Source organism: Elaeis guineensis, chromosome 6, assembly GCF_000442705.2.
Source record: "Elaeis guineensis isolate ETL-2024a chromosome 6, EG11, whole genome shotgun sequence".
Lineage (NCBI taxonomy): Eukaryota > Viridiplantae > Streptophyta > Magnoliopsida > Arecales > Arecaceae > Elaeis > Elaeis guineensis.
The window spans coordinates 6407017-6434594 of record NC_025998.2 but is presented as its reverse complement, the minus strand read 5'-3'; the positions used below and the strand labels follow the sequence as shown (position 1 = coordinate 6434594).

The following is a 27578-nucleotide window of genomic DNA, read 5'->3' as shown; positions in this document are numbered from 1 at the left end:
CTTCGACCTTCCAGATCCATCCAATATCAAATAGCCTTGATAGCTCGTTCCCAAAAAAAACAATAAAGATCTGCCATTACTGCTCTCAGATAGACAGAAAGACCTCCATACCCATAGTGACCTGGGAGTTTATCCACTCTCGAGTCCCCCGAGTTGGAAAAAAAAAAAAATCAAAGCATGATTTCACTAACGGCTGTTATTCCGAAGCCTTGTACGCCGTAGTACGTCCCGCTTGAACCATCATCGAGGCATCCTGTTCGCATGCATACACATCTCAGGAGATAATACACAGAATTACTACATAGAAGCCAGTCTATGGAGTTCGTACTATAATATACAAAAATGTAGTACACCTGATCACATAATACGTTTTGATGTTCAAGTTATAAGGTCGCTCAAAAATTTAATAAAAAAGGACACCAAGCATAAGTAATCAAAAGACTTACTCTATCAATATTTACTCAAATCTAAGTGTTTTGTAGATCACTTATATCCAAAAAGGGACAACCAGGAAACCAAAGACAATCAACTCACAAATCTCCAAAATACCAAAGGAAAAAACTGAGTGGATCTATCCAATTTGCCTGCCATCGTGTAACTGAGTGCTAAGACCAAAGAGATTTTGAAGTGCAGGCGCTCCAGAGGCACCGCACATAAGCCAGTCTGCAAAACAATTTCACTGATGACTTGTACATATAATCCCAACCATCTTTCCACCCTTGAAAGGCAAGCATGAGAGACACTGTCAAGTTCTGATTCTCCGTGACCAAGGAATCGTGGAGCAGGTGCCATGTTTCAGAACATATTTACACGGAAAAACCATGGAAGTATGAATGCTATTACTAGGCAAGCCATTAAGAAATTACAGAAGGGTTGACGCCTCCAACAACCACCCCTCCCAGAGGAGTCTCTGCTGCTGCTCAACACCCTCCTGTCATGCCACTCCTCCATGAATCTGCTGTCTTCCTCGCCGGTGATGTTTTTAGCAATTGCACCACAGATTTCACAGTACCTTCATCATAATCAGAAGCAGATTTATTCAGTTTAATGCCATCTGAGATATGGTTAGCATTTACTTTAACAAGATACTCAGACAAGATATGAGAAAAAGTTTAATCAACGTTAACAAGCTAAACATCTTAAACTGTGCTAAAATCTGGCTGGATTTTCAATCTGGCTTTCAGGTTTATACTCCATTCTTCAAAAGACTGGATCATTTATCTTATTACCACAGCTAGCCTTTCATTGTTCATCTCGATTCTTTACACATACAAGATAATTTAACAAGTTGCTTCCATGCTGGGTCCCGAGTCATGCGAAAAGCAGGTCTCCCTCCCACCAGCCAATCTTTAAATTCACTAACCATATTAGTCTCTTTACAAAAGTCATATTAATCAGGAATTCAGAACCAATTGACAAAAGGTAAATGATGTATTGATGGTAGTAAGAAAAGTTCTCAAACCTCAATGGATCCATAAGGTGATCCAATACCAGTGAGACAATGCCTACATGATAAGGCTAAGATCAAGTATAGGATGGGTTGAAACTGACATATGAAGTAGGACTTTAGCTTTTAAAAAAAAACAGAAAATAAAGAAAGAAAGAAAAACTAAGCAAACCTCAATTTGAGGGCCAAAAATGTTAACCAACAAGACTTGCCTCATTATGTCAACTATCTAGGTTGGCTTCATCTCTAAGTTATGCAAGTTGGATCCTTCAGCGGAACTTCCTTTTTGTTCTTCTTTCTTGTCCTTCAAGTCATCCTTTCATGTTCCTGACCATTCAACAGAAATCTGATCCTTCACTGTGCTAAAGCCTTATCTCAGATTTTTGCCAAAAACGTTTGTGCCATATTAGTCAATTGCCCACTACCTGAAATCTAAACCCACTTTGATGCAGCTCTAACATCTATTTCTAGTCAATTCCAATACCGTTAGGCCCAGTTTTAGCCCCAAAAATTTGGAACATTCTTATCTATACAACGATCATCTTAATAAAGTTACATGCAAGAACATGGACAATATCCACAGAGATAAATTGGCTGGCTGAGATGATTCGGTCAGAGGCAACCAATTCAGAGAGTACCTCCTACTAAGGGGCCTGTTTCTGGGTGAAAGGTCCAAGACCGGTACAGCAGAAATTTGAGAAAGCTAGAACAAAAGCATGGAAGTTGTGTAGCAACGCACTGAAACTCATTATGATGGAAAAAATATGGCCTTTGGCATAAAATGAATGGCAAAAAAATGTTCACAATGCCATTGGGGGATGGATCCTTAATAAAATTTAGTAAATACAAAATGCCTTCATATATAGGTTACCATGCTTACTTGTGGCAAATCAACTGTGCGATGTCGTTAAATCTGTAAAATAACTCTCCATTATATTAAGTGTATATTCGACAACATTTCAAACAAACTTGCAAACTTGCAATCCATAAAGGACCTTCAAGCACATCGCACAAGCCCTCTCTATCATCATTCTCTTCATAAATATAGTTATAATGAACTACTGAAGATCACCTAATATAAGATTAATTTCAGATAAAAAGTAATGCTACCCTTAGCGAAGCTACTGATCAACATGTTCAGACTAATAATTTGTTTAAATAAGTAGTCGGAAATCTTGAACCATTTGTCCTCTATAAGAGGGAGAAAATATTCAAAAGATAAAAATAGATGCATTACTGCAAGACTGAAGATCTCTCCATTCTTTACGCTGAACATCACTGCCCCATACATCTTAAAACATTTGTTATACCATTCTTCCTTGATACTGTCCAAAGAATCATTTTTTAAAGTTTTTGCGCATTATCATGATATGAACCAAAAATTATGATAATAATGATGATGACGACGATGAGACAACATCAATAGTACTGAACAGTATGCCAACATTCCATAACTTCATGTCAAAACCCTAACTTGAATTAGATGAAGAGTAGAGAAGGCTTACTGAGCAGCCAATATAATTTATTGAAAGCCACTAACAAGTATCAAATAGCAAGCCAACATAAAAAGTCATCCTTAATACCCACGAAAAGTTTATCCTGCTAGAGTAGAAGTCCAATATTCACCATTCTAAAATACAACTAACAAAATCTTGTCTTGCAAGGAGCGCTTTCACCCCTGTTTTCTCTTTGGGCACATCACATAGCATTACAAAATTATCTAGATAAATGACAACCTTGAGGCATATATGGTCCACCAAATTAGTTGAAAAACTAACCTGTAGTTTTGCTTTACTACACACCTTGCAATATAATTACAAATGCAAATATGAAGATTCAAAGACAACATTTCACTTAATAGCAGGTTAAACTTCCATAACAGAATTTAAGAGGCATGATTAACTATAGAAAATCAAGCACATTAACTGTTAAGGAATAATACAATCACTAAAACACCTTTCAAACATTCATAAGTTTATTAGGACTAGACAGTAGGCAGATCACTTTCACAAATCTACAACTTCTTCCTAACACAATCATCTAATGTTGCACCAATATTTTATCTGGTGTAATTCATTTGCAGGAAAGAATGAAATCACACTTACACTGATTCAAAAAGAACTTCATCAATTTTTCAATGAAAAAGTGTTAAACATCAAGCATTGTATATGCCTATGTTTTCATGCAAAATGGCAACAGTGAGCCATTGCACAGACCCAGTCTCTGGTTAATCATTTCTAGTTTTATGAGTTTAAAAGGGTATACTCTTTATTTCAATGTAAATCACTTGGTAAAATTCAGACAGCTGCATGGATAATGCCATAGTTACTATCAGCCTAAAACTTAAAACATTTTTATTGCGATTATAAGTCCCAGCTGGATGCCCATTTTTTCTAAATCTCAACGAGATGGGGGGCATCCTGGCTGTTGTCTTATTCCTAAAGGAAGAAAAGAAAAAAAAAAGGGAAGAAAAAAAGAAAGAAAGAAAGAAGGGAAAAGAAAGAAGAAAGGAAGGAAAGAAAAAAAAAAGGAAATGAAGGAAGGAACAAGAAAAAAGGAAAGCAAGAAGAAGAGAGAGAGATGGATGGTTTAGGGATAGTAAAGGGAGACAGCCGCCGGACAGGACGAGGTCTCACCGAGACACCCTGTTACCACAGGATTTAAAACCTCAATTTTCATAGTGATCAAGATGGAGTTGAGGGGAGAGGGGGGTCCATAGTGTATTTCGTGTAGATAAAATACAAATCAAATTAGAGTACAAAAGAAGCTGGTGATAAATTAGTGTTAGCAAGTAAGCACAAAGATATGGGACCGCATACATCCAAACAAGCAAAAGGGTGAGGGGAACTGCATGAAATGCAGCTAAATGATAACTCATAACTATACCATTAGCTGCAATTGATGAATAAAATAGGGTTGTGAATGCTCATGTAATAAATAAAGGAAAGACAAGAAAGGCTTAAAAAGTTCCAATTAAAAAGTTCAAACATGCCATGATGGTTTTGTTTAATAGGCAAATGTCAAAAATATTATATGCAATGAAACTTAAGCATCAAAAGAAGCGCATAAATAAAAGGTATAGGGAAGAGATGAAGATGTTGAGGTAACTCTAACATCAACAAGAAAAAAATGAAGTTAGAAACCAAAAAATCAGAGCACACATGAGAGTTAGCAACTTAAGGCTCTAATGCATCAAAGTCCGATCGACAATCATGGACACTACTATGGAGATTTCATCGGCATATAAAAGTTTTACTTCCTGTAGAGCTTCCATCATCTTTGGTTTTTCCAAAAAGCAGAATGAAAATAACAGCTAGATGTGGGGAATGCTTATAATTTATATCAATCAAGAAATTACATTCCAACCCCTTGATTGATAAATTATTCCTTCTAGCCTGTCGGCGTAGTTTACTCAGCTGACACTAACAAAAATATGTTTCCTCATTCCAGTAATTAGAATAATTCTACCTTCTAGCTCTTGCTTCATGCAATCATTTGCAAAATTATATATGTATGTCCTCCGAGTAACATAACTGTGATTTTGTCACATGTAATGCTTATCCGATTTTTTTTCTTGTTCTCTTTTTTGGGTGCAGATGTTTCTGCAATTAACTCCAGAGCTTATCATTGGAAGAAACGAAGTAATTCTGTTGACTATCTCTTACCCACTCTCCTTATTTCTTTGATTGGCATGTTTCTTTACGACTACAAATCGTGCATGTCTCACACGATAGACAAAGAATCAGAAAGTCAATGAGGACATAAAAAATGGATGCCTTATAGAAGAATAACAAAGATGCTTTGACAAGGTAAATAGCAGAGAGACAGGCACAGAATGGATTAGTTGAAACGAAGTCAAAGATAAAGGCTAAGAAAGAAGGTTAACACCGATAGCTTAGGCCACCGACACCTCAAAAACAACAAGCTATCAACTTTAACATGAATCTAGGGTTTCGATTTATTTCACTACTCTTAAACATCAGCAAATCTCCTTAAATTGGTTCTTGTAGAAATCACCACAAACCCCTTCAGATCGAGCTTAAACTCGGAAAAGTCGACATTGAAGAGATCACATCAGTAAATTAAGTCAAGCATAGACCCAAGCAATCAACATTCCAGCATTAAACAACTATGAAATCTGAGTTCTAAGGAATAGACAGGAACTTAATCAGCAATACCTGTTACCCTTAACCTTAAACCACGCCTCGGCGCAGTGCCGGTGAGCGATCTCGAGCTCACCCTTGCACCCGCACCCAAGCTGGATCAGCTCCGCGACATCCTCCGCCCGATCCGGACTCAAATGGCAGATCCTACACACCTTTTCCGCTTCCCAATCCCCGTCGTCGTCCGCGCCTCCGCCGCTGCGCCCAACTTCAATGACGACACACGCGCCCGCCTCCCCGTTCCCCTCCGCCGGCCGACGCTCCACCACCATCACCTTCCCCGCTCCCACCGATGCGTCCTCTCCACAAGCCTCGGTCTCAGCGGAGCTCGCTGTCACGACAACGGCGCTGGCGGCCTCGGGCGTAGGCAGTGGCGCACGTGTCGCCGGCGTCGTCGGCCACGGAGGATGAGGTGGCTGCTCCGCTCCGCCGCGTGCCTCACTCTCCGTCATCGTATCACACTGCATTCGTATCGCGACGATTTTTTTCTCGCCCTTTATTTAACGTTTCGGTGCGGTCCGCTTTGGAGCTCGTCTATCGGATTAGCCGTAACGCCATAGGAATAAAGGCTGGAGAACAAGCAGAGAGAAGGGGTTTTAATTGAACTTTTGGCTGAAGGTTGCAAGGATTGACCATTATGCTCTAATTTGGAAGAAGGGAAATTTTGACAGATGACGAAGGAACCCAAAAGGATGTGTGGAATAAATTATATTTAAAGGAAGGAATAACTCATTATTCTGCTATTTTAAAGAGTGTGGAAATGTACCACATAAACAAAAAAGGGTGTGGAAAGGGAAGTAGGGGCTGCTTGGCTAGAATGGAGAGGTGAGTGGATGTGGAAGGGAAATGCTTGGGGGTTGGAATTGTTTCTTTTGCAGGATGGGAAGTTTAACAGGGGAGAAAGAGAAAAATCATTGCAACGGGAAAATATCTGGGTGTGTATGTAGAACATGATGGGAAGAGTAATGGGCTTTTATGGATGATGTTGGTGGAGTACGATCGATGTGATCGATGTTGGGAATGGTTGGAGTATGAGCACGATTATAATATCTACAATGATGTGGATGGGATCTACAAGCCAGAGAAAAGATGCGATGATTCTAATATCAAAGCAAGGCTCCACATTGAAACAATTACTTGTATTTCTCATAAACATGGCATGATGGACGTCCAATGGCCGATCTACACTGCACCGCGTGAATCACATTTTATTTTGCTTAACGGTTTGGCATTAGCTGTATATGATATGTTTTTTCCTGATTTTGAGTTTCGTGATTCGTGCAAACAGAATTTGTCAGCTACTTCAGACAAATTTTGCCAGCTCCATGCGCATGTACATCGATTGATGTATTCATAAGAAAACCTAAAACTTGTTCAGCATGGCTTCTATTTCTTGATTTTTTTTCAAAAAAATAAATTAAAAAATCAAACAAAAAATATATTTGATATTATTATTATTATTATTATTATTATTATTATTATATTTAATAAAATAAAAAACCCATATATTTTACCATCAACATTTCTATTTTTATTCACGTCCGCTTCTATTTCTATGTCAGAGCATATGGTCACAGATAAATATCCTTTTCTTTCGTTCTCAAAATATCGACATCCTTTGATGGGAACGAATCTTCCTACGAGAGAATAGTGATGCAGATTTCATCCAAATAAAGATAATACAAAGTTCATAAATCAGACGGCGTGTTTTGACGTGGTACCTTCCTTGCCTTAGACTCACCAACCGTGCTCATCCACAGATTCCACACAGATTAGAAGTAGGTGCCGTAAGTTGACTCGGTGCCAACCCGATATATGAGTCTAATAGCGGTAAAAGACTACAAAGTACCCATCGCTCACATAAGCTATTCTTGTTCAACGCGGCACAAATAAAAAAAACGCAATGACACATCTGACTACGTGGCGATATATTTCGTTCCTACTAAATCAATCCTCCAATTCAACTTGCAGCGGATCCGTTCAATTCCCGCGACCTCCCACGTTCCAGAAGAGACCCGGCAATCTCGTCCGTCGCTTTGTCCGTTTGGCGGGACACCAGTGCGCAACCGGACGCGATCGCTCAGCAAGCGAACGTGGACGGAAGATCTCACTCCCGTATAGAAATTTCTATACGCTCCTATGTACAGACCATATCCTCTCTTACCCAAACGAATGCTATAGAAACTATCAGCTTTACCCACTACACACGGAAACGATACCAAAAACGATGTGCTCCCTCGACAAGCGCGGCCGCGTCTTTGTCCTTACCCTCACCGGCGACGGCGAGCATCGCCTCGGCCACGATCTCATCGCCGCCATCCGATCCACCCTCGCCCGGGTCCGCGTCGAGTCGGCCGCCATCCGCGGTGCCGCCCTCGTCACCGCCGCCGAGGGCCGTTTCTTCTCCAACGGTTTCGACCTCGCCTGGGCCAACTCTGCCGGATCCCCTTCCGCCGCCCGCGAGCGGCTCGGCTCCCTCGTTGCCCTCTTCAGACCGATCGTGGCGGACATGATGTCCCTCCCGATGCCGACGATCGCCGCCGTGACCGGTCACGCCGCCGCCGCGGGGTTTATGCTGGCGATCTGCCATGACTACGTCGCGATGAGGGGCGATCGTGGGTTTTTATATATGAGCGAGCTCGACATCGGCCTGCCGTTCCCCCCTTACTTCATGGCGCTGATGCGGGCCAAGATCGGGGATCCGAGGGCGCTGCGGGATGTGGTGCTGCGGGCGGCGAAGATTCCGGCGACGGAGGCGAAGGAGAAGGGACTCGTCGATTGGGTGCACGGCAACGCCGCCGAGACGATGGAGGCGGCGGTGAGGATGGGGGAGGAGCTGGCGGCGAGGAAATGGAACGGAAGTGTTTACGCGTCGATCCGGATGGGGACGTTCCAGAAGCTCTGTAGCGCGGTGGGGCTCACGGAGGAGGGCGACGAGGAAAAGATGAAGATCGTCGCCCCGAAGCTCTGAAATCCTGCGACTCGGATCGTAAAGATGATGGATGCGGTCTTGTGTTTGGGGGAACCACTCGATTGAGCGGGCAAAGTGAAATAAAGACTGCGAACCTCTTTGATTTTTGTTGGATGGGAAATGATTGGGCATGGATAACGCCGATATCTCTAAACAAGTGACGCAAAACGTTATTTACTGTTTTATTATCTTTAATCTATCTTTGTTTCTTAATGTTATTTCTATGGTTAAATATCAGTTTGATTCTGTCGAATGTCTACATTATGTTTGGTCCTCCCTGTTCGTGACCCGGCCAAGAGGAGTAGCGCTTTTTTTCCCTGGTTGAATGGATCATACAATTTCAGAATGGATGCATCCAATAAAATCAAAAAATAAAATATCCCAATATTGGGATGGAAGGACAGCATGAGTCTTCCATCTGGCATCTCCGGTATGCTCTTTTACAAAGTTATCCGGTCAGTTGTACCGTTCAGCTCACAGTAGACAGAGGCCGACTGGAAGTCTTCAAGTCTTCTAATCATAGCTTAAACATCCTTGAAAAGTGGATGGGACTCCCTGGAGACGCGGTCTTGACGCCCATCCAATAACCATAGTTGGATCCCTCTCAAGGATAATGCAATTTGCTCGTAGTATCGGTGGCTCCATCTGGAATCGTGACCTCGAAGAAGTGGCAGCCTCCCACGACAATGAAGTCAAAGTTCGGGGCCCTGATGATAAACACCGCTCCACCTCTTTCTCTTCTATCCTTCGTTCTGTCATCAAAATTGATCTTGGGGTAATTAGGGGGAGGGGTTTCTCAGATGATGAACACCATTTTATATCTAGAGTTTGCTCGGAGTAGCTTCTTCGTAAAGCATGATTAAAAGGAGCGGAGAGGTGCCTTCTCTATAACAAATTCCTTTTTTTTTGGGTAAAAGTATATTACAAATTCTTTGATGACCTTGTAATCAAGGGCATTTGTAATATACTAGCATTTAACATGAATAGTGCACAAGAAGGGCGGATTTGATACATGACTATCATTCTGCCAATTAAAAATGCTTGAGATACAACACAAGGTGTTTATTGGATTCCAACTTAAGAGGATTGGCTTTTTATTTATGATCTCCATTTTAAAGGTGACAATTTATTCTACCTTATCGGATACAAGATTCTGCCCATTTCAATAGAACAGGTTTTACCCAACTTACTGCAGAAATAGATACAAAAAATGGTAAAGCCCACTTTGGACGGATAAATATAACCTCTTCACAAATCCACTCTTTGTAGAGGTGAAAGTTGATTGGATATATCCATTCATACCTATTTTTATTTTCAAAATTATCTGGATATAGATAGAAATTTGAGCATCCGACTGATATTTGTATCCATATCTATATTCGTTAAAAAGATAAATATAGATATGGATAGATAACTACATCATTCATATCCGAATATCCGATTTTATTTATCATTCTATTAATTTTATATAATATTCATGAATTTTTAAATAAAATAAATATAAATATTAATATACTATTAACTTGATTTTTTATCTATTTAATAATATCTTTGATTTTGTGGTTATAAAATTAAAATATCCAACTTATGTCGTATTTATATCTATATTTTTAGTATCTGATTTGTATCCATATATGTTTAAAATAAATATGGATATGAATTTTTTCATTTGACTCACATCTGTATCTATATTTGTATTCATCAAATAAAATAAATATAGATATAGATACTATTAATATCCAATCGGTATTCGATTCAATCTTAGCCCTACATCCTTGAGGCAAAAAAAAAAAAGATTTGTATGCCAAAAAAAAAAAAAATTTTTTATAGTTTCATCCAACTTGCTCCATCTAACTCCATCCATCCTACTCCCTACTCAAGGCTCTACTCACCCTATCCCATCTCAAGACAAATACAGGATGGATATGGGTAATGACTTACATAACCTATGCTTGATCCATTGCCATCCCAATCTCTACTATTGGATGCACAATTAGATTATCCATGCATAATAGACTTGGAGTGGGGCCAATTTTCAGCATTTTTAATAATGGAAGGAGACCAAAGAACTCATTTATCCTTCTGTTTTAGAAATAATTTTAGTTAGCTACTTTTTTTTTTGTGGGGAGGGGGGGGGGGGGGGTGGGGGTTAGCTCTTAACTTGAACTTGTTATTCTAGCAGCGAGGATGTATCTTTTATAGAAAGAAGGATTCACCTTCCTCGGCATGAATCCACATTTAGATAACCCACCACATAGGTTGGCGGTCGACCAATAGTCCAATGGTGGATTCACAGGAAGGTGAATCCTTCTTTAGTATGAAAGATACAATCTCATGCCCTATCCTAATTGTTAGGGATAGCTTGTATCCACAACCTCTACCCAATCTCTTCAAGGCCTATTTGGTTAGGAGGAGTTAGGCTCTAGAATGAAAATAAGAATAATTCTTATTCCAATCACTTGATTGAGAGAAGTTTCATTCATATTTTGGTTTCAAGGGGGAATAAGAATATCCGAACCCCTAAAATCTAATTTCTACTCTTTCCTAATATTCAAAGTTAATTTTAATTTTAATTGCGATCATGAATCAAATGCACCAAGAGATATGACCATTTTAATTTCTATTTCAATTCATTTCGATTCTGGATGCAAACCAAATGTATCCATAATTTTTTCTACCGAATAGCTAAGGACTCATTTGATTCGCGGGAAGTGACAGGGAGAAGTGGCAATTATTGAGAAGTAGAGAAAAATTCTCTTATTTGGTTGGAGTTTTAAGAGCAGAGAAAATGAAAAAAAAATTTCTCATGGAAAGATACTTCCTACATTTCATGAAAAGTGAAAATCCATGAAGGTGGTGGATTTTAAAACTTTTCAAAGAATAGAAATTGATGGCCTTTTTTTCTTTTCAAAAATATCTTTTTAAGATTGTAAATAAAAAATGATGATGATTTTGCAAATATATGATTGTAGAGTATACAAATTCTTAAAAATATTATTTAAATATTATCCTTATAAATATTAATATAATATTATATTAATGTTATCCTAATATTCATATTAATATAATATAATATTTATATTAATATAATATAAGATTTATATTAATAAATATTATAATAGTTATAACATATTAGTATTATGTTAATATAATATTTAATATTATATTTATATTGATATTAATAAATTTGTAATATTAAAATATTAATATTATATTAATATAATAGTAATACATACATATTAATATTATATTAATATAGTAAATTATTATGATCTAATATTATATTATAATATATTAATATTATATTAATATAATATTTTTAATTTATATAAAGTTTGGGAGCAAAAAGATATAATCTTATTTCTATTAAGAATACAATAGATATGGCTTCTTATTTATAATCTCTATTTAAGAATGGCAATTTACTCTACCTCATCAAGTATAAGATTTGACCCATCTCAATATGATATGTTTTATCCAACTTACAGTAGATTCACAATAGATAAGGATAATGGTAAAACCTATTTGGAACCTGACTTGGATAAATATAATATTTCATAAATCCCCTCCTTATAAAGGTGAAAGTGGATTTGATATATCCATTCAGATCCAATTTATATTTGAAACTATCTAAATATGAATAAAAATTTAAACATTCGACTGATATTCATATTTATATCTATATCTATTAAAGAAACGAATATGGATATGGATAGACAACTATCCTTGTCTTATCCACATATTCAATTATATTTATCATCTTATTTAATTTTATATAGCATTTATAAACTTTTAAATGAAATAAATATAAATATTAATATATTATTAAATTGATTTATCATCCACTTAATAATACCTTTGATTTTGTGGTTAAAAATTTAGTTATCTGACTTATACCATTTTTATATCCATAACTTTAGTATATGATTTGTATCTATATCTAGGGGTGAGCAAAAATCAAACCTAAACTAATCAAACTAGTGAAACCGAACTAAAGGTTTGGTTTAAAATTTTATTTGATTTGATTTGGTTGATTTTTGACATATAAAAAACAGATTCAAAGTGGTTCAGATTTGTCAATAAATAAAATCATTCTCAAATCAAATCGGACTGACTTTAGTAAAACGATATCATTTGATTAGAGTGTTATTTATGTTGGAGTATTAATGTATTAAAAAATAGTTTTGGATTTATGGTGTTGTTTATCAATTTGATTTTGTGTCGATTAGGCTTAAACCCTAAATGATTTACTTACTGAATTGTTTATTTTTTTATAATATATTAGAGATTTTTATCTTAATTCTTAATGATGGTATTTATTTAAGAATTTTATTTTATTGAGTGATAATATCTTATGTCAATTTAAATCATTTTACTTGATAAATTCTCTTGGTAGTACTCTCATGTGAAAAGAAAATAAGTCTTCATGAATTATAAAAAAAAAATAATAATAATAATATAAATCGGTAAATCAAACCAAATCAGACCATTTAAATTATGTTGGTTTGATTTGGTTTTAATCTTCCATTAGTCTGGTTTGGTTTCTAGAAATGTCAAACTGTTTAGGGTTGGTTCTGCTTAGATTTGAGCATGAAATCGGTCCAAACCAGATCATGCTCACCCCTATCTATATCTATTTGAAATAAGTGTAGATATAAATTTTTTCATTCGACTAGCATCCATATTTACATTTGTATTCGTCAAATAAAATAAATATAAATATAGATAATACTAATATTCGATTACTATCTGATCTGGTCTTAGCCCTACCTCTTTGTGGCAAAAAAATTGATCGTGTGTAAAATAAAAAAATAAATTATAGTTTCATCAAACCCGATTCATCCAATCTGCTCCATCTAACTCCATCCGTTCTACTCCCAGCTCGAGACTCTACCCGCCCTGTCTTGTCCCGAGATAAATACAGGATAGATAGAGGTAATGACTTATATGATTTATGCCTGATCCATTATCATCCCAATCTCTACTATTCAATGCACAACTAGATTTTCCACACATAACAGACCTAGAGGGAGGGCAATTTTCAGTATCTTTAATAGTAGAAGGAGATCAAATAACTCAATTGTTATTCTATTTTAGAAATAATTTTAGTTGGCTCTTAAACTGAATTTGTTATTCTAGCGACAAGAATGCATCTTTGTTATTCCAGCGATGAGGATGTATCTTTCACAAAAAAGAAGGATTCTCCTTGGCACGAATCCACCATTGGATAACTCACCACATAAGTCGATCAATGGTCCAATGGTGGATTTATCGGAAGGTGAATCTTTCTATAGCATGAAAGATAAAACCCTACGTCTTATCCTAGTTATCAGGGGTAGCTTACATCCATAACCTTCGGCCAATGTCTTCGGGGCATATCTACTTAAGAGAGTTGGACTTTAGGCTGAGAATGAGAATGAGAACGAGTGACTCTCATTCTGATCATTTTATTGAAGGAAGTTTTATTCCTATTCTGATCTCTAAAAAGAATAGAAATGTCCAAAATCCTCTGAAATTTAATCTCTATTTTTTTATAGTATTCAAAATCCATTTTAATTTGGATTGTCGGTCATGATTCACATGTATGGAAAAAAGATATGATTATTTTAATTTTAATTTTAATTCATTTTGATCCTGGACGCAAACCAAATGTATCTTTAATTTTTTTCTACCAACGAAACATCTCATGGCTGCTCGGCTTGGGTTATGAGATGAGCAGTGACCAGCAGGACGTGATCACAGATTCCATGCTGGTGGCCTGGGAAATATCAAGACCAAAGTTTCACATATGCACTCTAGAATTCGGGTGTTGCATCAACAGATAAAGGAATTAAAGCATCGCTATCAGCAAATGACCCAATCAGGAAGAATCATAAATTCATGAAACTTGACAAGAGTAATTAACCGACATGAAAAATGATGCCCAAGCACAGATCGACGAACTAGAATTTGAGTTATTGTTGCATTTTATGTATTTTGTTATATAAATACTTGGACGAGTCGTTGATTAGACAGGCAACTTGCGTCCAGAATATCATACGGGCCTCCAGATTTTGACAACGAAATTTGAAATCTCCATAACGGACACGATACCATGTGTATAGCAAAGGAATCACATGCAAAAACGAAGATCCTCACCGTCCAACGAGTGGATCCAACGGATCTTAAAAGGAAACCAACATTAACCCGATAGGCGTCGTGGACCCGTCACGCGTCGTGCTGCCGCTTTGGAACGCCGGTCACTCACACGGAGAAGTCCCCGCGCCCAGGTGACGCGATAACCCTTCTGTGCAGCGACTTACACCAATACGATCTTGCCACCTGGAAGAGGACTTTTCATCATCTTGAAAACCATCCTCCCAGCCAGCGCCCCCTATGTTCTCCTTTCGTACTTTGTTTAATCTGTGTGGAAGCTTCTTTCACTTGGTCTTCCCGTCGGTCGTCGACGAAGTAGAGGGGCAAGAGAAGTAAAACGTCTCGCCGTTTCTCTTGGTTCTCTTCGTCGATATATTTTAAAGGAAAACGAAGAAAATCTTGGATAAAGAGGGGGCAAAAAGACGAACGGGTGATGGGCGACGACAAGTCGTCGATTCCGATGGGGAGTAGGGAGAGAGATCGGGAGCTGCTTATACCCGTGGGCGCCGCCGGCGACAACCCCGCCGATGACTCCGACCACAAGCCCTCGTCCTCCTCAGCCTCCTCCTCCCACCACTCGTCTGGTAGAGAGGTAAGCACCAGGTCTTGTTGTCTCTTTGATCGATTTGCTCGGGTTTAATTATTTGGGAATTCGACTAGCTTTTGCCTTTCCCCCCGAAAGAAAGGTTAAGTTGGTCACCCTTTGCATCTAAGTTTATGGATTTCAAATTGGTAAATCTTTTGCTCATTAGGGTTCTTGTGAACCGCTGGAAGCCCCTCTTCGTTCGTCGGTAACTTCGTTTTTCCATTCATTAAATACAGATTAGGCTCAAGTTTAAACTCTTTTATGTCGGGAATCTTAATTTTCTTGGCCTGCGAAATTTTGGTTCATAAAGCAGAAGAAGAAAAGAAAATTCCTTGTTACACCTGAAAAACAAAAATGGTTTCGGAGTGGAAGCTGCATGAACGAAAAATTATGATGCGTGTTGATTCGTTCCGTTTGACCTTTACCTCCAACTGTAAATCTATCGCATGGATCATGTGATGCATTTATGAGGTTCTGACGCCTAAAAGACTGCTTTTCTTTGCCATTGGCACCAACCTTATTGTCACGTCTCACTTTCACTCTCCTCTCAAAGTTTTAAGTGGCTCAGTCACATTCCCACAACAAAGCCCATGCCTTTGCTGGTCGACATTGGCCAAATTTAACAGCATCCCCATAATAAACTTACAGACATTTAGTGCCATCATCTGTTTGCTACATTGCATTGTTTAGCCAGACAACATGAGGAGGAACCGCTAAAGCTAGGTGATAAAACCTTAAACCTTGATCAGCAAACAGCCAGATAGATTAAAGTATTAAACATCTAAGTTTATATGATTGTACAATTTGTTCTTAAGTTCAAGAATTTGCAAATTAGTCATTGAATACTAGCCTATGCAAATTCAAGAAAGGGAGGGGAATGCTACCGTATGTTCTGTGTGGTGGGATGTAAAACATTGCTGGTTACGAAATTCTTGCTTATATTTTTGGAGGGGAAGGACTTATGGTTCCAATGGCCTAAGAGTTGCAGATGTTGTGAAAGGTGTATTCATTGCTATATGCTATATTATCTTTCATCTCTCAACTCAAGAGTTAAGTCTGCTTTTACACTGTCCAAAATCATAGGATCTCCATGTTACTGTAGTTAGGACAGTCATCCCACTATATCATTGCTCATTCCTATAGCAAACAATCTTTTCTCTAGAAGTTGTTACACCTAATTTAAATTTTACTTCCACCCCTCTCTTCCTAATGCTTTCAACACTATGTATGTCGCCATCTTTTGCTACTGCAATTTTGTCAGTATTAACTCTTTGTCAAGTACTTTATATGATTTTGTTACTGCAATTTTGTCAGTATTAACTCTTTATCAATTTTGTTGAATTTATATGTCACATAATTTTCTGATTCCAACCCTTTAACATGAATATGTCACAAACTGTACAACTTTATGACTTATGATAGCTTGTAATTTTAGGCCTTTTCTCCCTTGGTCAGCATTGCCTTTTTGCTTCCTTTGCTTGTACCACCTTGATTTTGTAACTGATAAGATCCATCTTATATTAAACATGTTCATCATTAGGTTTTGGAGATAACCTCTAGTTTGTAATTCATTGGGAAGATTGCTTCATGATTTGATCCTTCAAAATTAATATACAATTTAGAACACCTAACTTTGAGATTGTTTTTTATTCTTCATTGTTGTTGTTGTTTAGCATAGTTTATTCTGGTTTGAGGGTCCCTCATACAGCTGATAATGGAAGATGCAGCCTTTCATATTAGATATATTTCTTTATCAGTTTGTTACATAATCTATATTGTGCAATATTGCAAATTAATACATTGCAGGCTTTAAAGGTACCAATTTTGCTTATTGCAAGTTCTTTTTTCGCAAGAAATAAGTTGTGAAAATTTCATCAAACTTTGTGCTTGTTAATGTTCCTTTTATAGAGAATCCATGTGAGTTAATTGATATGCCTTTTCTACTATGCAGGCATTTTATAAAGTTTTCCGTAGTTGGGCTTCGAAAAAGTTCATGACAGGATGGTAAGCTTTTTCCTGCTCATCATTATTTTTCTTCTTTATTCACCAACTTAGCTGGTGTCAGCTGAAATATCATAGACTATGTTTTCTTGTTATATCACCTAGCTTTATTCCTTCTTTTTTGTGGTCTAAGTCCAAGTAGTGTGGGAAACTTCTATAGTGCTACTCCTTCCAATACCTCCTTCCTACTTCCTGCTTTGCTACCTTTTGCATGTTTTAATGGCTTCCTTGTCAACTAGTCATCTTTTATTGCTGGTATCCATTAATCAGAATTACACATAGTCGAATAAGATTTAATCTTCTCTAGTCTTGTCAACTTTTAAACCTCTATACCATGTTTTGCTAAAAAAAAGACCATAACAATATGTTACATTTTTCGTAAGCTTCATAAACTTGGAGAATAATCTCCATCCCATCTAATTATTGATGCTTCTTGTCCTTCCTAATTGTTTAAAGCACTGCTTAGTTGGCTTTCCTTCTGTCTTCACTTTTTCTCTATCACAAAGTAGAAGAACCCGTTAGTCCCTGTTTGTTTTAATCTAAAGACAAGAACACATTAAGGATATAAAAAGAAAGGGCTATGTGTTGTACTCCTTTCCATGTTTTCGAGAACACAATCTAAGTTGTCCATCTATAAATGGACCGCTTGGATAGTTTGATTTCTTACTGGGTAATCGGAGGTCCCGGCCAGTTAGATGTAATTAATATAGAAAAAACATGTTCCATGTCCAACCTTTCCTTCATGTTCTTTCTTCCTCCTGATCGAATGGTCCTATTGTTGGTGGCAACCCCTTTGCCACCCTCCAATGCCTCTTTCTCTCTCTCCTCTGCTCCTCTCTTTGATCTCCCATCCTCAGCTTCATCACTTGTCGTTACCATCTCCCCTCACCACCATCCAGCTGCTATCACACCTTTGCAATGTGGATTGCCACTTTCCAGCAAACTCCTTCTAGAAGAAACTTGTCCATGTCTCTATGGAGGAGAGGAGTAATGGCTGACACCCCCTCTCCACTTTGCCAATGGATTGACAGCAACACATCACCACTGCCTCCCTCTCTCTTTAGTGTTTCTTGATTTAGTTCTCTCCATCATTTCCTCACGTTGACCATTTCCATCCTTGTCGGCCTGTCCAATTGTTGAGTGCCAGTCCATCATCATACAGATCATTGCACCATTCCAATCCTCTTGGTCTCCATTGTTGATGACATTTGACCCTAGTCCTCTTAAAGTTTCTACCTTGGATTCTGTCCATCTTGACAACCTCCAACATCCACCCTATCCTGTACCTTGCTGCCTCTTCTCCATTCCATTGGACCTTACATCACAACCATTACATCATCATTGTTGCTAGATTTCACCACCTCCTTCGACATTTGTCTGCTGCAGGTGCCACTGCCCTCTATCTATACAGTGCAAAATAGATTCATGACTACTCACTTTGCCTCTTCACCACCATCGTCTTCATGTTCTTTGACCCTATTCCATCCCTTGGCCCCTCCATGACTATTCTCCATTGCAACTGGAAATGGCATTTCTAACTTTCCAAAATGGATGACCAAGATTTATGAATGATCTGAGCAAAGAATATTAAAGGATCATCATAGCAAAACCCAAAAATGTATTGAGAAAAATGAGGAAAAAAAGGAAAAGGGGATATTAGAAACATGCTTAGGCAAGGGAAGAAATTGACAAAATAATAATTGAACTATTGAATCGAGTGGATATGTAAGTCAGTCATGTTGAACTGATTTAGATTAAATCATTTGATAGGTATTGGGTACAAGAGTACAAAAAAACTCAAAAGTATCTGGCTGGAGCATGACCGGTAGCATAAGTAATCATATCCAAGTTGGGATTTTGCTACAACTAAGATCATGCAAATCTTTATTACCATTAATGTTCTATACTCTAGGTGCTACATGAGTGGCCAAGGATATTCTCAGCTCTTATGTTCATGGTGGAGGCCTTGGCAGGCGCATAGAGGTCAAGGCAACCTCAAATAGAAGGGTGCTCATACCCACACTAGCTGTTGCAATGGCAGATCCCCACATGTTAGAAGCTATAATAGCATCCCTCACATAGGCTGATCTTTGCAGTAAGAGTAACCACTGCTTACAGCTATTGTAGGAGTTCTTAAGACTACCCATGATGACATCTGCATCAGGGAAAAGAAAAAGAAAGTGCGACGAGGATAGAGGGGGAAAGGAGATCCTTTATTTTTGCAGCATCATCACCTAATTGATCACCACAATTATCCTAGGAGAATGAAGAGCTGGTGTAGGCAAAGGACATAAGTATTATAAGAAATAGGTCACTTTCTCGGGTTTCCAACCTGCCCAACTGCCCGACTGATTAGTATGTCTGGCTAATGAACATTTTTTAGGCTCTATGGGCTTGTTTTATATCAACCCTCGGTGTGAGCAACCTAGACAGGCCACACAAGCCCTGGCAATGCGCTGGTGGCTGCCCTGTCAAAGACTAATATTTAATTGGACCTATAAATTCTTGTGGATGATATGTTGATATAAAGGACCAAAGCAGATATCCTGAAAGTCTTCATCATAGAGATTGAACATTTATGGTACCATTTGTCTTCCGGGTGATTCTACTGAATAATCACCTTTGTTGTTGATGCAGTTGTGCTGATGGTTATCCCGGATTGTTATTGATTTATGTTATTGAACTAGGTGTTAGATAATGTTTATTGTATGCCTTAAAATGCATGCGTATGTTCTTCGGTGTAACCATATAATTAAGGTTCTACGATGCTGACTTTAGTTACATATTCTGCACATATATGATAAATAATATACTTAAATAAATAATAAATTCAATTTTATGGGTAGTATATTTATCTGAGGAGGCAATCAGTTATAATGGTTTGATTATAAAGAACATTCTGGTTATAGTTGACTGCATTTCGATAGCACATGCACTTGGGTGGAACTGCATTTGAGAAAAATGCATTTGGAAGCCTTTCTTCGATATATGATACAGTATTTGTTATATTAATTGAATTTATAAAACACTTTAAAATGGCATTTGTGTATTATTTTCCATCTATTTAAATGGTATGGATCTGTATGATTTTGAGACTTCTACTGCATTTAAGGGAACTGACATCAGTTTCTAACCTAAATTGCTTATTTTTATGTATTTTGCAGTGTTATCCTGTTTCCTATAGCAATAACCTTCTATATCACCTGGTGGTTCATTCACTTTGTTGATGGATTTTTCTCTCCACTCTATGCGCAACTTGGAATCAACATATTTGGTATGCATATGATCTTTTTATATCATTCTATTTTGGGCTAAGCGACATTTTAGAAATACATGTGAAGAGCCAGCATCGCCTTCATATTTAATCCTTCTAGCAATGGTCTGTTTGAATGCTGGCATGTTTTTTTTTTTTTTTGCATGGATCATTTATGATCATAATAATGAAGCCCCCATGAACCTATAATTGTTTATAAATTGCTATCACTGTCTTAGCATCAATCCTTCTTGTTTTTTTTTATAACCTTCTTTCTGCATGTGCACTTGTGCTTTATTTATTTACTTTTTTTTTGCATGCAGGTGAATGGGTATATGTACACAGTGATACCCACATGCATATTCACTGAACACACACCCAGGCAGCACCCACATGACCCTCTTTCTGCATGTGCACTTGTGCTTGTGTTTGCACATGGGGGTAGATTGGTGTGAGTATGCACACAACCATGCACCTGTGCAATCACTATAGAACACACCCATGCAACACCTGCATGCACCAATTCCTTTCTTGTGCGCTCCAGGTTTTTACTGATTTTGGAACAAAATCTAAGAGTACCGCACTAGATTTTCGGATAACAAAGAAAGTGCTAACCAGTTTTATGTTTTATTGCTGTATATGTTTTCTAGTTCATTTTATTCCTTATCCCAATTTTTTTAGATTCCTAGATTGAAAATTAACAGGATTATTCCTTTCCAGGGCTTGGTTTCATAACTTCAATAACATTCATCTTCTTGGTTGGAGTGTTCATGTCATCATGGCTAGGGTCATCCATCCTAAGCCTTGGTGAGTGGTTTATTAAGCGCATGCCGTTTGTTCGCCATATCTACAATGCATCAAAGCAAATCAGTGCTGCCATATCACCCGGTAAATTTTATCCAGTTTCACTCCCCTTATTAGATTTGTCACACAATACTGATGTTCTCTAGTTACAGATCAGAACATACAAGCCTTCAAGGAAGTTGCCATTATAAGGCATCCTCGAATAGGTGAATATGCATTTGGATTCATCACTTCGACCGTTGTTCTTCAGGTCATTCATCTTATACCATCTTGAAGTGCTACTAGTGTAACATATTAATGTAATCATGCATGCTTTCTGATGCATGTTTGTGCACTTTAATGTGGATTTAATTGTTTGTTACATGCGCTGATTTAAATTATGTTGCATGTCTGGTACTTTTTATCATAGGGAAATATGTTGAGTGCATGCATTTTCACATCATCTTTAAACTTGAAACAGAAAAAAGGCTGAGAGGCTTTAGAAATATGGATGAATTAAGAACTCATGAGTGATATTCTTAAACAGTAGATGCAGACCATATCATGTCATTGGAACCATGAAGGTCATGCACCTCCCGGTATGTACTTGGGAGAGTGTATACCTATGTGAAAAATATTCTTTTTGTTGGAGGTGCTCATGATCATTCACATAATTTTATTATTATCTTATGGAAAATAGCAAAAGGAAATGCTAAGGGCTAAGATAGATATGCTGTGCTTTCTCATGATTCTAGATAACTTATACCTAATGAGAGCTTATAATATTGCCTATTTATATAAATCTTCTTATATATAATGCAAAAACCTCCAGTGTTGCCACATGAAGCCAGTGCAAGCTTCTTGATGCACATACCTGGCATGTGAGAGTGCATGGCCTTATGTGGTGGGATGAAAAGATTTCCACTTTTTTACTCATGCTTCCTTTTCGCACTCTCTCTCTCTCTTTCACACACACACACACAATCACATACATACATTGCACGAGCCCAATTGCCTCACTTTTAGAGTTAGCCCCCATCTTTTTTAAAATGTCCCTAGCAAAGAGGGAAATAGGAGAAGTGCAACACTTAGAAATACTAATATATTTTTCAAGTTATAGAAATAAAAGGAAAAAAAAATCAAATGGATGATGACAGCTGTCCATGCTCTCTTCACATGCATTGCACATGCCAAATTTTAGTATAGGATTTTAGTATCTTGATTTTAACATTTCCTACCAAATTTGATGGACGGTTTTACTAATAATTATGTATGCTAAATATGCAATATTATATGAGCTGGACTTGGCTATACTTGAGCGAATCTTCACTCAGATTCAGTCAGATTTACAAAAGTATAATTCCACATCGATAATCTGAGCTGCTGGATGTAACCTATTATCTCTAAATGCTTACACAAGTAATTATATATATATAGATATATATATGATTTAATTTTGTTTAGACAGTCTAATTTTTTGACCACTTAATGTATAAGTTAAGAATCTCCAAATCATATGTTTTTAGTATGTAAGTAGTTTAGATATAGTAGATTACATCCAACAGTTCGTATCATGTACATGGGATCCCCATTGACTGGATCTGAGTAGATATCTACTCGAGTACAGCCAAGTCTAACTCATTATTATACATACATACATATATAAGTCATATATGTTTGCATGTGATAGCCTGTTTCGCAAGTGCACGAAATCGCTCAAGTAATATAATGATAAATAAGAGATCGTTCCCACGAGGACTGAGTTTAATTACCAAAAATGAATGCTAATTTTACTAATATCTAAACAATCGAAATTGAATGACAGTGGAAAATAAAATTTACTCTAAAGAACTCAATGAAAGCTGAATCAAAATTCGATTGATAAAGCACTAGGGTATATCTGATTTCACTTGGATCAATTATCAATTCCAGCTATTCCGATTAATAATCCAAATTTAATTATTAATGCAAGGATAAATAATCCTAAATTATTTAATAATCTCTCCCGAATCTTATTAAATATACTAATTAAAACCTATAATCTATCTTCCAATTGTAAAATAGATTTCAATTAGTTCAATAAGCACAGTGATTATTTCCAAGATCCCACAGGTCAAATCTTCTGCTCCCGCTCCAATTATTATTCCTATGATGTTTGTTATTAACTCCAATTTATAATCTTCCTTCCCAGTACCAATTATAAATCGAAATCAATCAAGTACCAAAGATAATAATACTTAAAAGTATTAAGTGCAAATAATAAATAATTGCATTAACAAAGAAAATTAATACAAGATTCTGGAATTGAAATTAAATCCAAACTACATTAGGTACCCTAGCTAGAAATTTAGTTTTTCATCGTATCAAAATCAAACTCAAGTTTACTTGAATAAAACTCTAAAATCATCCTAACAATGAGTTCTAGAAAATAAATTCAAAGTAAACTAGAGAAAGAATTAAAAACTCTGAAGGAATTGCAGAGCCGAATGAATCCTCTCTTCAAATCTTTCAGATACTTCAAACTCTCGTTGCTTGATTTCTAGCTTTCAAAGATGATTCTCCTCTCCCTTTTGCTGGTGTTTTTCGATCCTTAAATAGGGCTAGGGCTAGGGTTAAGGTGGTATTTTTCTCATGATTTTATTCTATATATCATTCTTTCTATTTGGCATAGAATTTTTTTTCCTTTGGATAGGCTTTAAGCAACCACCAGCCATCTACTCCTTATGCTGCCCAAATTTTTTGATTTTATTCTGATTTCCATAGTAAAAGAAGGAAAGGAGGCATGGTTAATTAGAGGAGAAGAATTTCTTCCTTCTTTAACCTTCCTGGGTCCACAAAATCTGCAAAACAAAGTAAGGTTTCGGCTGCCCAAATCGAGTTTTCCAAGAATTGGTTCCAATTCTTTCTAAGTTTGCTCTTCATGCAGAATTAGTTTGGACTCTGATTTTCTTCCATTTAATTCTTTCTAAGATAGCTCTTTGCCATCCAAAATTGGTTGCCACATCAGATCTTTGTGCCAAGAAACACTAAGAAGAATCTGGGTGTATCGGGTGTTTCTTGTTGTGTCCAATATTGTTACCAACTTCAACCTACTGTAGCCACCTCATCTGGAATCCAAATTTAATTCTGTAAATTATGTTCCTTTCTTGCTTCTCTCAAAATTCCGTAGGATCTAATCTTACTCAATTTGGAGTCCTGTAGCTTGCCTTTTAGTGGTCCTCACACCAAAATATCCAGAATTTAGATTGGTTGACTAGATGGGAGAGATTAACTGCTTGATTTATTTCCTGCACCTCTAGTTTCTTTTCTGGCTGATGATGCCAACAAGGATAAGGTGTGGGGTCTATTGATATCTTGATTTGGTTATTCTACTTTGAGATGGACTCTGATTTTGATGCAAGACCTGATGACTCCGGATGACCAACCCTGCTGAATCGGACTCAACCAATTTCACTTAATTTGACCTTTAAAACATGGTTAAGCCCAATTAGGTGTGACCTGGCTCAATTACCTGCAATTGACATAAAACATATCAGGTTCTTACATTTATTTAGTTAATTATTATATCAATTTCATCAAAATCATTAAAAATTAATAATAATAATTACTATAAAAATGCAATACATCAAATACCCCCAAACCTAAGTTTTTGGTTGTCCCCAAGCAAAAAAAAAGTCCAAATCAAAAATGGAGAATCTAAAATAAAAATTAATGCTAAAAACTTTATTTAACATTAATATACTCAAAATTCATCTAGACACAAAGGAGTAATACTCAAATGCCATGGCTTAACCACCTCAACCCAAAATCGAAAGGCAAACCCACAAGCTAACTATTCCAAACTCATTCATACTCAAACAAAATTACGCACAATCAATAGCTACCCTGCTTCTTTTAGGTTTTAATAAAATAATTCGGTTCAAACATCCAATTCTGAATGCAAAATCCTATCAGCCCATCTCCACTAGTGCAAACAACGTTCTCAAGAGATCAATAGGGCTTTTTCGGATTAAAAAAAATTGAAAGCAAGCAACAAGAATGATGGTTATGGTCACATAAGTGAAAATAAATTAACCACAATAAATCAGAGCATACTTAATTACTTATACTTTACATCTCTTCCTTTATTTATTTTATTTTATACTTTTAGAACAGCCTATACACTTTGGCACTCTTCCTTAAGTCATTATTTACCTTTTTATGCGAATACCGACATTGGCGATGAAGGCATCCGGTTACTCAGCAAGTCATATACTCAAAGTGCTTTGCATACTCATAATTCAAGTCACTGTTTGACGTAAAAGCAAACATGGGGCTCATGAATGCTCCTAGTTACTAGGCAACTTGAAACAGCGGAGTAGATTGTGCTTTTTTTTTTTTTTTTTTTTTGAATGGAAGGAAAACTAAAAATTCAGTATGCTCTAACCATTATAATCAATTTATTCTCAAAAAATATGAACAGTAGATATGAGATAGGATGAAAAGAAAATACAAGGGATCAAAACGGGTATGCCAAAGGAATGCCTATATCATTTCTCTCAAGTAAATTGTCTACATTATATTTTAACAAACGCAACAAAGTTCACAAATAGAATTGGCGAAGCAAAGTAACTATCTCCTATACGAGATTTTATTTAAGTATTTACAAGTTTAAAACAGTCAATCCTTGAATTTGACTTCTAAATTTAAAGCTAAGATAGCCAAACAATAACACAAAGGCAAAATTGTCCCCCTCTATATTTTTACAAGTGATCAATGAATCAACATTCCATTTTTTTTTTAAATTTTATTAAAAAATAAAGATAAAGATGCAAACATAATGGCAATCCTATATTATTAACACGAAATGCTCATGCAAATGCACCCCCAAACCTGAATTGGACATTGTGCTCAATGACAAGATCATCATCACAATACATATTATAGCAAGGCATTCTTAAAGGTTAGGGGTACTCCCCTTTGTAGCGTGCCTATGCGCTTGTGCGAGTTTGCAACTCGTCCTCAGTCATTTCATCTCTCTTGTCTTCTTCAATGTGCCTACAAAAGTGAACAACGTCCATTCAAACTTTGAAAATATAGTGAGGATTAAAATTGACTCAAAAAATAAAGAAAATAAAAAGAATTTTGCTTGGGTTGCCTCCCAAGAAGCGCTAGTTTATAGTCGTTAGCTTGACTATCCCAATGCATTATGTCAGTGATATGGAGGTTTTTGGTTGCTCAAATCCTCCATCTATGTATTCCTTCAACCTTTGCCCATTGACCTTGAAGGTCCTATCACCACTCTTCAGCTCAACGGCTCTATGTGAAAAATTTGTATAATCTCAAATGGACCTGACCACCTAGACCGGAGCTTGCTTGGAAATAGCTTTAGGCGGGAGTTATACAGCAACACCTTTTGTCCTGCTTGGAATTCATGCCTCACAATATGCTTGTCATGCCATCTTTTCGTTCTCTCCTTATAAATTCTTGCATTTTCATATGCATGGAGGCGGAACTCATCAAGTTCATTAAGCTGTAATGACCTTTTCTCCCCAGCAGCTTCTATATTGAAATTTAGCAACCTAGTTGCCCAGTAAGCTTGATGCTCTAGCTCCACAAGTAAATGACATGCTTTTCCATAAACTAGACGATACGGGGTCATCCTAATCGGCGTTTTGAATGCTGTTCTATATGCCCATAACGCATCATCTAATTTTAGGGATCTGTCCTTTCTTGATGAGTTGACAGTAGTCTCCAATATTCTTTTAATTTCACGGATGGAGATCTCTACTTTTCCACTTGTTTGGGGATGATATGGTGTCCCTACACGATGAGTAACACCGTATTTTGTCAATAGAGAATCCAAATAACGATTACAAAAATGCTTACCTCCATCCATGATGATAGCCCTTGGAATACCAAAGTATGTGAATATGTATTTCTTTAAGAACTTGAGCACACTCTTGGCATCATTAGAGGGAAGTGCTACTGCCTCAATCCATTTGGATACATAATCCACCGCCACCAGGATGTATTGATTTGAATGAGAAGGTGGAAAAGGCCCCATAAAATCTAATCCCCACACATCGAATAGTTTTACTTCAAGGATATTGGTTAGTGGCATTTCCTGTCTAAAAGAAATATTTTCAGTTCTTTGACATCGATCACAAGAAGAAACAAAAGCAATAGCATCTTTAAACAGGTTAGGCCAATAAAAATCACACTGTAATACTTTAGCAGCTGTTTTGTTGGGTCCAAAA

General features: G+C 36.9%; 3 protein-coding genes across 3 annotated transcripts in view; 2 read left to right on the top strand and 1 right to left on the bottom strand.

Moving 5' to 3' along the window:
- Positions 1-426: 426 nt before the first annotated feature.
- LOC105047495 (uncharacterized) lies at positions 427-6198 on the bottom strand. Its single transcript, XM_010926433.4, has 2 exons — positions 5626-6198; positions 427-1012 (listed from the first exon to the last, which is right to left on the bottom strand). Exons 1-2 carry the CDS (start codon positions 6075-6077, stop codon positions 796-798), a joined length of 669 nt encoding a protein of 222 aa, XP_010924735.1. The 5' UTR covers positions 6078-6198; the 3' UTR covers positions 427-795.
- Positions 6199-7663: 1465 nt separating this feature from the next.
- LOC105047496 (enoyl-CoA delta isomerase 2, peroxisomal) lies at positions 7664-8827 on the top strand. The gene has a single exon (XM_010926434.3). The coding sequence runs from the start codon at positions 7838-7840 to the stop codon at positions 8579-8581; it is 744 nt and encodes a 247-aa protein (XP_010924736.1). The 5' UTR covers positions 7664-7837; the 3' UTR covers positions 8582-8827.
- A 6141-nt stretch (positions 8828-14968) lies between these two features.
- LOC105047497 (protein LIKE COV 1) overlaps positions 14969-27578 on the top strand; it is a 27227-nt gene continuing 14617 nt past the window's right edge. Inside the window, exons 1-5 of the mRNA XM_010926435.4 lie at positions 14969-15308; positions 17254-17306; positions 20468-20577; positions 21277-21444; positions 21513-21610. Of these exons, the coding sequence (XP_010924737.1) occupies positions 15150-15308; positions 17254-17306; positions 20468-20577; positions 21277-21444; positions 21513-21610 (588 nt within the window). The 5' untranslated portion in view covers positions 14969-15149. The remainder of the gene's footprint in view (positions 15309-17253; positions 17307-20467; positions 20578-21276; positions 21445-21512; positions 21611-27578) is intronic.

What these genes read in the sequence shown, in the direction of transcription:
- LOC105047495 (XM_010926433.4), bottom strand. Translation starts at nt 6,077, where the DNA reads ATGCAGTGTGATACGATGACGGAGAGTGAGGCACGCGGCGGAGCGGAG. An exon ending in TTTAAGGTTAAGGGTAACAG is followed by an intron (nt 1,013 to 5,625) that starts GTATTGCTGATT and finishes ATTATGATGAAG; the next exon opens with GTACTGTGAAATCTGTGGTG.
- LOC105047496 (XM_010926434.3), top strand. Translation starts at nt 7,838, where the DNA reads ATGTGCTCCCTCGACAAGCGCGGCCGCGTCTTTGTCCTTACCCTCACC.